This window comes from Galeopterus variegatus, unplaced genomic scaffold (genome assembly GCF_000696425.1).
Source record: "Galeopterus variegatus unplaced genomic scaffold, G_variegatus-3.0.2 Scaffold1889, whole genome shotgun sequence".
In the NCBI taxonomy this organism is placed as follows: Eukaryota; Metazoa; Chordata; class Mammalia; order Dermoptera; family Cynocephalidae; genus Galeopterus; species Galeopterus variegatus.
Window position 1 is genome coordinate 296,796 of NW_007728000.1, and position 11,584 is coordinate 308,379.

The 11,584-nt window shown below is 40.3% G+C and overlaps 1 protein-coding gene across 5 annotated transcripts in view; it reads left to right on the forward strand.

Annotated features, from left to right (window-relative positions):
• SAP130 (Sin3A-associated protein, 130kDa) overlaps positions 1–11,584 on the forward strand; it is a 77,321-nt gene that overhangs the window by 7,321 nt on the left and 58,416 nt on the right. For 4 of the 5 annotated variants that reach the window (XM_008579459.1, XM_008579457.1, XM_008579461.1 and 1 more), the window contains exons 3-7: positions 2,160–2,395; positions 3,116–3,274; positions 4,675–4,786; positions 6,257–6,381; positions 8,268–8,392. In XM_008579459.1, the coding sequence (XP_008577681.1) occupies positions 2,160–2,395; positions 3,116–3,274; positions 4,675–4,786; positions 6,257–6,381; positions 8,268–8,392 (757 nt within the window). The remainder of the gene's footprint in view (positions 1–2,159; positions 2,396–3,115; positions 3,275–4,674; positions 4,787–6,256; positions 6,382–8,267; positions 8,393–11,584) is intronic. The other variant, XM_008579460.1, reaches the window with a different exon arrangement.

The window sequence follows — 11,584 nt, forward strand, 5'->3', positions numbered from 1 at the left end:
ACATTTGACCCAGCCATTCTGCTCCTAGGTGTTGCTGAGGATGTTTATAAAAAAAATCATTGAATTCTCTACTTTTAGAATAGCCATTTTATTGTATGTAAATTATATCTCAGTCAAGTGATTTTATAAAACAGAATTTTAAAATTTCTGAGTGACTTGGGAGAAAAGTCAATGTATAATAAAATAGAAAATATCCATCAGAGGGCCAGCCTGTAGCTCACTTGGGAGAGTGTGGTGCTGATGACACCAAGGTCATGGCTTCGGATCCCTATATAGGGATGGCTGGTTAGCTCACTTGGGAGAGCGTGGTGCTGACAACACCAAGTCAAGGGTTGAGATCCCCTTGTCATCTTTAAAAAATATATATATATATATGCATCAGTCCTTTCACCTAGCACTTGTACTTTTAGAATTTTTTTTTTTAAGGAAAAAAAATATATATGCATCAGTCCTTTCACCTAGCACTTGTACTTTTAGAATTTTTTTTTTTAAGGAATCACTGGACAAGTTGTTGATAATAACAAAAAATTGGAAATAACCTAAAGCTCATCAGTTATATAGTGGTCTGGCATATCTGGTTGCAGTGGTGTGTACAACTAATTGATCACAACTAGTTACAAATTTCTTTGTTCCTTCTCTACTCCCACTGCTTCACTTGACTAGCCTGGGGGGAGAAGAAAAAAAAAGCTATAATACATCTATGTAATGGAATCTCATTTAGCCTTTAAAAAATGATTTAGGACGCTGGTCAGTTAGCTTAGTTGGTTACAGTATGGTGTTATAACACCAAGGTCAAGGATTCAAATCCCCATACCAGCCAGCTGCCAAAAAAAAAAAAAAAAGATTTTGTGTATATTCTATATTACTCAGCAATTTCATTCCTAGTTATATATCCAACAGAAATGGTACATATGTTCCTATGTTTGCCAAAAGGGACCTATAAGAATATTACTAGCACTACTTTTTTTGTGTGTGTGTGGCTGTCCAATATGGGGGATCACTACTATTTATAATAGCAAAAAACTAAAAATTGTCTAAATGCCTCAACAGTCAAATGGATAATTTGTGGTTTATTCACACAATGGTCTACATACAATATTGAGAATGGAAGATCTGCAGCTATATGCAGTAACATGGATGACTCTCATGCCTATAAGTGAAAGAAGCAAGATGCAGCAGAATATATTTGTTATAAGTCTGTTTATACAAAATTCAGAAACAGACAATATTAATCTACAGTGTTATGAATTAGGATAGTGGGTATTCTTGGGAGGGTTTGTAGCTAAACGGAGGGTTTCTGGGGGAACCAGTAATGTTTTGTTTCTTGAGCTGGGTATTGGTTACTCAGGTGTATTCTGTTTGTAAAAGTCCATTGAGCTGCACAATTATTTGTGCACTTGTCTTTATAAAGGTTATACTGCAATGAAAAAAAAGTGAAATAAAAACACCTAAAGTTTTTTTTAAAAAAGAGTAAAACAAAAGAAAGTAAATAAATAACCACCCAAAACTAAAAACAGGTGAGAAGTGTCTGAAGGTTTTGCCAAAATAGTAACTATTAGTGCTTTTGGGGGATAGATACTGGGGCAGCTTTACTTGCTTTATAGTTTTCTAAATAATCTAAATTTTCTGTATAACTAAATATTATCTGTATGTTCAGAAAAATATGGGTTAATATTTTCATAAACTCTCTTGCTTTTTTATATCAGTATTCAAAACTCCAAAAGAAAAAGAGCATATGGTGAGAAGTATGTTTCCCATCCCTGTCCTTCAGTCTTGAAAAATTATATGTTCTTGGAGTTAGGAACTGTACATAAAATATATTTTTAATATCAGGTTTTTAAACTTTTAAAAAAATATTTTAAATGTAATTGTCTTGTTCTGTATTGTACTTTCAACTGTTTGAGTTCATTTTTAGTGGTTGTCAGGCTCTTTGTTTATAAGGATGGGAAAGCCACGATATCCAGAATGAATCCTGACTCTTGGGTCTGGTGCCCATCAGGACAATTCACTGCCCAAATTCTCCTTGGTAAGAAAACCTCACAAGGAAATGCAGTTTATCAACACTGAAACTTAACTACAATGCCACTCTTGTCTGTGCAGCTGTTTTATTGACATTGGGAAACTATGACATACTACCTCACCCTTAATGTTTTTACTAGTTAATGATGAATCTGGTCGAGATGCTGAAGTCAGTGCCAGGGAGCACATGGGTTCCAGCAGCTCTCTCCAGTCCCGGGAGGAGAAGCAAGAGCCTGTTGTGGTAAGGCCCTATCCACAGGTGCAGATGTTGTCTACACACCACGCTGTTGCATCAGCCACACCTGTCGCAGTGACAGCCCCGCCAGCACACCTGACGCCAGCAGTGCCACTCTCATTTTCGGAGGGACTTATGAAGGTAATGGAGAAGTTTAAAATTTCGACTGAAACACCTCTAAAGGCTGGCTGATATTTGTAACAATTTTCAGAAAATCTTAGGCTACGTCGCAGAATCATACTTTTTTTCTTTTTGAACTATCAAGTTAGCATTTTGCTGTAACTCAGAGCTCTGCTATTGTACAGTGCCTAGTCTTGTGCTGCTGGGCAGTTGGGCATCATAGGATCATTTCTAGTACCCATTTTGACATTGATATTATTCAGCTTATGGGCATGCTTTGTTAGTTTTTATCTTGGACTGGCACTCTTCTCCAAGGTTTGTTTTAATAGCTGGCTAATTTGGGAATATCTGAGAGTATCGCCTTGTGAATTGCCTTGGGGTTATGCTTTAGTTACTAGAAGTTTTCTGTACTTCTGCCCAAACTTGGGAGGCAGCATTGTGTAGAAAAAAGGGCGTGGGCTATGAGCCATGCAGGTCTGGGCTTTATTCCCAGTTCTACTTTTTACTATCTGTGTGGCTTTGAGCAAGTTACTTAGTCTTGCTTTGTACATTTCCTCATCTATGAAATGGAAATGCTAGTACGTCAGTGGAAAAGCTGTGATGGTGAGAGAGAAAATATATAAAGCTTATGGCATCTTTCCTGGCATTCTCCAGGTGTGATTTGTGTACTTTTAACTATAGAGTGAAAGGCATCACTAGTACAAGGCTATTGATATGTTTCATGTGGCTTTCTGTTTGCAGCCGCCCCCAAAGCCCACCATGCCTAGCCGTCCCATTGCTCCTGCTCCACCTTCTACCTTGTCACTTCCCCCCAAGGTTCCAGGGCAGGTTACCGTTACCATGGAGAGTAGCATCCCTCAAGCTTCAGCCATTCCTGTGGCAACAATCAGTGGACAACAGGTTTGTTTTCCTCTTAGTTTGCCGATTTTTGAACTGAGATGCCAAACTATTGATTATTCATTGAATGCCAGAAGTCATTAGGCACGTAATAAAATCAAATGGTCCCTACTACGTGAGGGGGAAGATAGTAGGTTTGAAAGAGAAGGATAGCTGCAGGGAGTGGAAGCCAGTATGCAGAGCAGTTGTTTAGCCAGTATTTATTGAACATCTGCTATGTGCTAGGCACTCACCTCAGTTTGAGATAACAAATCTGGATAAGACTTCCATGTCCTGAATGAGTTAGCGTTCACTTTGTCCTTGGGTTATAGGTAACAATCCAGATAGGTTGAGAACACCCTCACATCAGTATTTCAGGCAGTGTTTCTCTATGTTTTTCTTTGAGGAGAGCAGTCGTGTATATCTCAGAATACTGGTGGGTTCCCTCAAGCACTTCTTTAGTCTGAACAGTTATTTTGAAGTCTCCTGTTTTGTTTTGTTTTTTTTAAAGATGACCAGTAAGGGTCATCTTAACCCTTGACTTGGTGTTGTCAGCACCACGCTCACCCAGTGAGCAAACCGGCCATCCCTATATGGGATCCAAACGCGTGGCCTTGGTGTTATCAGCACCACACTCTCCCGAGTGAACCACAGGCCGGTCCCTGAAGTCTTCTGTTTTAACTTAAAATTTTTTTTGCAATTTTGCAATCCTGCTTCATTATTTGTATTTGGTTTATTAAATATTTTAAATTACTTATCTATGGAAACTAAATGTATAAACTCCCTTCATGTTTTCAAGAAAAATTGATATTCCAAAAAGATGCAATGTGTTTTTTTTTTTTTCGTTTTGTCATACTGCTGAGTACGCCCAGAAATACAGGACCTGCCTGAGAAGCACTGATAGCAGAGGGTTGGGAGAATGCAAGGAAGGGACATTTAAGGGATGAGCTGAAGAACGAGTAGGGGAGTACCTGTTGGACACTAATGGATGTTTACTTAGAAATTGTATACAGCATAAAGAATGGATGGATGCAGTTGCCATGTAAAAAAAAAATAGTGACAATGGGAAAATACAAGCATTTGGCCAGTACAGAGAAAACAAGTGTGAAAGTTTAATATTGCAGATGAGAGTTTCTAAAAGTAGGCAGTCAAATATGTTATCTCGTACTGGAATCTAGCACCTAGCTGGGCCTAAAGCAGATGCTGGATCCTCAGTCACTTCTCACATGCCTGTTGGCATGGCTCATTATGTATGTATAGTATAGTGTGTAAGAAAAGCTAAAGCTAAATGTCCTCAGCCCTTTCTCTTGGGGTATTCACTATCTAAGAGGAACAACTGTCCTACATTTGGGGGCTATTGACGTACTAGAGGCAATGCCTAAGACCAAGCACAGGAAAATAACATTACGTCATGGTTCTTTCAGGGACATCCCAGTAACCTGCATCACATCATGACCACAAATGTACAAATGTCTATCATTCGCAGCAATGCCCCTGGGCCTCCTCTTCACATTGGAGCTTCCCATTTACCTCGAGGTAGAGTGCACGTTTTGTTCAAACTCTCAAAATGCCATGGCAGATAATGTATTTGATAGAAGATATGGTAACAAAGAATGTATCCAGAACGAGCTTATTAAAGTTGCAGGAGAGTAGAAATAAACTTAGAGCAATACAAGTTTTTAGCATGTTCTATTATGTGCTTATTAAAGTTGTATCACAAGTGTGCATGTTAACTTAAAGCAATTAAAATTTTTAGTATTGTCTAAAAGTTGTCCTTTAGGGCTGGCCCGGTGGTGCACTGGATAGTGCGCCGCTTGGGAAGCGCGGCGGCGCTCCCGCCCGAGGGTTCGGATCCCACATACAGACCAGTTCCCGCTCACTGGCTGAGCGAGGCGCGGGAGCAGCGCCGAGGGTTGCAATCCCGTTGCCGGTCCCCGGTCCGGTACGGGGGCAACACTGAGGGTTGCGATCCGTTGCCGGACACAGAAAAAGACAAAAGACAAAAATAAATAAATAAATAAATAAAATAAAAGTTGTCCTTTATACTGAGGAACTCCTCAAAGCTATGATAGTCTAAACATAGTCTTTATTTTTAATAAGTCACGAATATCAATATTGAATATTTTTAAAGTTTAGTGATAGTGGTTACTCAATTTTTTTTTGCTCACATAGCAATAAGATTAATGTATTCTCATAGTTGAGTTATAAGTTAATAAATATAACGGGTTTTGACCAGAAATTGTTGCCACCTGTTGGAGAGTGTAAAACTATTTGACATAGTTGGCAAAATCAGGTTAAGAAACACAAAACCAGGTTTGGTCAGTCATAGAATAACTCAGTGATTCCCAAAGTGTGGTTCACAGGCTCTCTTAGGGGGCTCTGCAAGGTCAAAACTATTTTTGTGAAAACACTAAGACACTCTGCTTTTCTCACAGTGTTGACATCTGCATTCATAGTGCCAAGGCAGTGGTGGGTAAGGAGAAGTGTCCTGTTTAGTGGTTAGAATGCTAGAGTCCTAGCCAGAATCCAGGCAGCAGCACCATATGTTGTGTGCTTTGCTGCCGTGCATTTGCAGTTAACAAAACGAAGACAAAACAACAGCTAGTTTCATTTAAGAATGTCCTTGAAGAAGCAGTACAGTTTAGTAATATTATTAAATCTCAACTCTTGAGTACACATTTTCTTTCATTCTTTTTTTTGTCTTCAACAAACCACCTTACATCCATATTATTTATTTACTTATTTGTTGACGGCTGGCTAGTAAGGGGATCCAAACCCTTGATTTTGGTGTTAAAACACCATGCTCTAACCAAGTGACCTAACTGTCCAGCCCCCACATTTTTTAATTTTCTGTGTGATGAAATGGGAAGCATGCATATCATACTTCAGCTGAATACTGCCATACTATCTGAGTTTTAGAAGTTATTCTGATTATTTTCCTAGGGAATGTAATTGGTCCTATTTAAATCATGAGCCTGTAAGCCATACTGATAAAATTTTTTTCAGGTGCAGCTGCTGCTGCTGTGATGTCCAGTTCTAAAGTAACCACGGTCCTGAGGCCAACTTCGCAGTTGCCAAATGCTGGTACAGCCCAACCAGCAGTACAGCACATTATTCACCAACCAATCCAGGCATGTCAAAGTCGGGGGTATTCAGTCAACAAGTATTAAGTGCCTACTTGAAGTTACTCACTCTGCTAGGCGCTGGGAGTCCTTGACCTTCAGTGACTTTCCACCTAGTTGCCAAGACATAGTGAAGTTTGAAAGATGTATAATGTCACATGGTAAGCTGTAAGCATGTAGAGAAGAGGCATAAGGGAAGGCTTTTTGTTGGGATAGGTGTGGTCATGAGGATTCAGAGAAGTGAAGTGAATGGGAAAATGAATAATGGCAAGGAAGAGTGATGGTTATGGACAGCGTTTAGTAAATACTAGGTGGACTGAGAGGGATTTTAATTTAATAGGGGTCTATGAACTCCTAAAAATTTTATGCACACTTTTATGCATCTATGTATGCTTTTTTAGGAAGATGGCTGATGCCTTTCAACTTTTTCTCAAGGAAATCTGTGGCCTCAGTACTACTGAAGTATAATGTCTTAGGAGATGATATTGTGGTATCTGCAAATTGGGGACTCTAAGATATGAACTGTAAACTTGATATTGTAGACTATAGAGAGCCACTGAGTTTCTTGTAAACACAGTAATGTATGCTCAAAGAAATACCTTTATAAGGTTAGATTAATATAGCTAAATTACATACAGGAGGTAGAAATTCAGGGCCGGCCTGGTGGCGCACTGGAGAGTGCGCCGCTTGGGAGCGCGGCGGCGCTCCCGCCGAGGGTTCGGATCCCATGTGGAGACCGGTTCCCGCTCACTGGCTGAGTGCGGTGCGAGCGCAACACCGAGGGTTGCGATCCCGTTGCTGGTCCCCGGTACGGGTGCGACACCGAGGGTTGCAATCCCGTTAGCGGTCAGTAAAAAAAAAGACAAAAAGGAAAAAAAAAAAAAGAAATTCAGATCTCTTCAGGGGTTTAGACAGATAATATGTGTAAAATAGCTGGGGTTAAGACAGTAAGGAAGAGTCCTGATTAGGACACTGGGTAGTCCATGACCAGCCTAAAGCTCTCAAATTAAAACAACATAAAAGACCTTGTTGGCTAACAAAACACAGTTAGAAGGCAATTAGGCCCCAGGAGTATTTATGAAGGGTTGGAGAAAGATGAGAACCAAGACAAAGAGCTCACCAGTGAGGAAGATGGTGCAGTAGCCCTAGTATCAGACAAGCAGCTGGACATAGTAGAAGCAGCTGGTGGTAAAAAGCAAGGAGAAAGAGAGGGCAAGGTTTGGTGATTTGACTGCCTGTATCAGGGTCAAGAAAAAGGGACGAATGAATCAGAAGAACTCAGGTGAGTGGAAGAGTGACAGTGGACAAGTGGGTGGAGCTCATCTTGTCAGTTGAAGATTTAACACACAGATGTGGTAGTAAGGACAGAATATCCATGTGCGCACATCCAGAAAGCATCTGGGCACCCTAAATCCTTTGCCAGCAAAGAATACTGTTAGCTTGTATTTGCCTTTTCTGCACACTACATGGCTGAGAGCCAGCAGTTCTATCCAGTACTGAGTACGCCCTCTGTGGAGGGCACTTGGTTGTGTGGTAGTGTAAAATGTGTATACCAGGACCAGCAACAGACTCTGTGCGAACTCTAGAACTGAAGGGTTGGATCCCAATACATACTAATAGTAGTGCAGAATTTTGACTCCAGTCATATTTGGAAAGGAGGGACTTGTACTGTCCAACCAAAATAAGATTTTTCAGTGATTCTGACTCTTGGTCTTATAACAGCCTATCTGAGAAGAGAATTGCTTAATCAGAATGGTGAGAATATACTTTCATTTTGGCACAAACATGCTTATCTGGAGACCCAAGTTTCACATTATACTTCTAGTGTTTGGTTTACTATATTTTGTTTTGCCTTTTGTTTTAAAAGAAGTATATTTTTTTTCTTCTCTTGGTAGTCTCGTCCACCTGTGACCACTTCAAATACCATCCCTCCTGCTGTGGTAGCAACGGTCTCAGCCACCAGAGCTCAATCTCCAGTCATTACTACGACAGCAGCACATGCTACTGATTCAGCACTTAGGTATAATGGGGGGTATCAAGATTGAGCCATCCTGCCCCTTCCTCCCCTCTCTTTTTCCTTTACTTCCTTCATGTCTTCACTTAACTCAGTAAATATTTATTGAGTGCTTCTTTTTTTTTAATGAGTCATGTAGTGTTATAGATACTGGGGATAGAGTACTGAATAAAGCTGTTCATGTCCTCATAGAGTTTCTATTTTTAGAGGCTGGAGACATAATAAATAAATACACAATTTTTTAGATGGTGAAAAGTTCTTTTGAGAAAAATTAAGTAGAGTAAGGGGGATTTGGAGTGACAGGGTGGGTGGTACACAGGGTTTACTATTTCATATAAGGTAGTCACGGAGACCTTTGTTGATAAGAATACATTTGAGCAGTAAATTGAAAGATGTAATGAACTGAACTATGTGGTCAACTGGGAGAACATCATTCTAGGTGGGTGGGAACGGTAAGTACAAATGCCCTGAGACAGGAGTATGTTTGCCACATATAAGGAGCTGCAAGGAAGCCAATAGTGGGAGAATGGCAAGAGATTAGATTAGGAGGTAGCAGGGTACCCACATCGTGTAGGGTCTTATGAATCACGCTCAGGATTGGACTTTGCTAGGGTGTGATGGGAAGTCTTAGCAAAGTTTTGAGCAGAGAAGTGCATGATCTGAAATTTTAGTTGGATCGTCCACATTACTGGATAGAATAGGCAGTGGAGAGGCAAAGATGGAAGCAGAGAGATTATACAGAAGGGTATAGCTGGAATTTCAGAAGGATGATGATGGAGGCGGAATGCATGGTTAACAGAGTGGATGTCAGAACACAAATAGGTTTAAAAAGCAATAGATAATTAATCTCTTTGTTTCATTAACCATTCCCTCTTCCCCCAAATATTTTAGAGAATATCAGGTATATGCTCAACTGTATATTAAGTATGATGTGTCCAGGTGATATAATTAGGGTTTTCTTCCATTAGTAAGAGGATTTCTGAGGAATTACATGGGGGTGTGAGAGAAGGAGAGGAGTCAGGATTGTGCCAGTGAGAGATGGACTGTGCATTAACTTGAGATGGAGAACAGTGGGAGGAGTAGGGTTTGGAGAGCAATTCCAGACTTTGGTTTGGGGCATTTTAAGGCTGTGATGAATTCTGAGCACCCAAATAAAGATGTTGAGAAGGGTTGATATATGAGTCTGGAGTCAAAGGAGAAGATCTGGAGGAGACAATCTAGGGAGACAGTATAAATGGGGAAAAGGGTTATGAGAAAGAAAGCAGCTCCTGCTGTAGAGGTCTGAAGGGTAGTAGTGTTCTCATGGATCTGGAGGAGACAATCTAGGGAGACAGTATAAATGGGGAAGAGGGTTATGAGAAAGAAAGCAGCTCCTGCTGTAGAGGTCTGAAGGGTAGTAGTGTTCTCATGGGAGAACCAGGATTCAGGGCGGGAAGGGAAAAGATATATTCAGAGAAGAGGTTGAGGATATAGGAGATTTTGCTAAAGATGAGTAAGTCCCCAGGATGCAGTGGAAGGTTTGGGTATTTGAAAAGGGAAGGTAGTACAATTAAGAGATTTACGGAGCCATAAAGGGATAAAGTCTGCTAATGAGGAATTATCTCAGTGGTTTTTTATGAGTGACACAGTCAGGGATGGAGACATGATGGTATTTGTCCTCATGATCTCCAAGCCATGTTGCGGTGAGGCTACGGAGGTTGGGAAAAGCAGTGGGATCTGGATCTTGCCAGGAACTCACAGAGCTCTGGTGGTGTTTCTTTTCTCTTTTTCTTTTCTTTTTTGGTGGCTGTCCAGTACAGGGATCTGAACCTGTGACCATGAAGCCTTACAATCCTTTTTGTTATAAGGCTGTGCTCCAACCAGCTGAGTAACTGGCCAGCCCCGTCTCGTGGTCTTTCTTGATTCTTGCCATTGGTTATATGGAGCCTTTGGCAACTTGGAAAACAAGAAGTGATTTGCTGAATGAAACAAAGGATAACAGGCATGGAGAATGGAGCTGTCAGAAGCTAGACACCGTATATAGGACTTGATCAGCAGCTGGAGGCAGGGTAGAGTGAGGAAGGAAAGAGAGGAGTCTGAGATGCTTCCTTGGTTTCTTCCTTGATTGAGCAAGTAAGTGAAAAGGAAACATGGGAAGCATAGTAGGTTTTAGAAAGAAGGTTGAATTTGGGGATACTGAGTTTGTCTGTGAAACAACCAAGTAGCTGTTGTCAGTAGGTGGTTGAAGAGATGTCTGTGCCAGAGGTAACGGGCTTAGTAGTCATCCACATGTGGGCCACAGTTGAAGCTTTGAGATATCTTGAGTCTGTCCAAGGGCATTGAATAGAGTGAGAAGAGGACCTAGAACAGAACTCTGAAGAAAATAACATTTAAACGAAGAATAGTGTCTAGGACCTGTCTTCAACCACTAGCTCCATCAACTACTAGCTGTGTGACATTAAGCAAGTTTCTCAACTTCTCTGATCCTTAGTTGCCTCTTCAGTAAGATGGAGGTACTGTGCTTTGTGGTAATTAAATTTGTTGCCTGAGGTATAAAGAGATACAAACTGCTCAGCATAAAATAGTTTATTAGTTGGCATTTTAACTTTATTAACTTTAAAAAGTTAATATATGTAGATGATATGATGAAACTCAAAAGATATAAATGGATATACAGTGAAAACTAGGTTAGGGTTTTTTTTTAAATCATATTATCAAAGTATCCTTCCTAATGTATTGAGTGTTTTAATAAAAGATACTGAATTTTGTTGAATTCTCAGCATTCTCTCATACAATAAATATTATTTACCTCCTATGTGCCAGGCATTGCTCTAGGCACTGGAAATATACTTGTGAATTAAACAGACAAAAACCCTAATGACCACATTACTTTTCTATTTCTGTCTGTAATTATGATAAATTCTCTTTGAACTCTAGACATAGAAAGTTTAAGTAGACCAATTTCCATAGAAGTAATAGAAAAAAAAAATTTCAAAGCAGTATCTCCCAGAAAAGCACCAGGCCCAGGTGATTCCATAGAATTCTACCAAACTCTCAAAGGCCAAATAAACCAGTTATAATGAAATTGGCTCCAGGTATAGAAAAAAATTTTTTTCAGAAAAATCTAAGTGGTAGGGCCGGCCTGGTGGCGCACTGCTACAGTGCGCCACTTGGGAGCGCGGCGGCGCTCCCGCCCAGGGCTTGGATCCCCCATAAAGT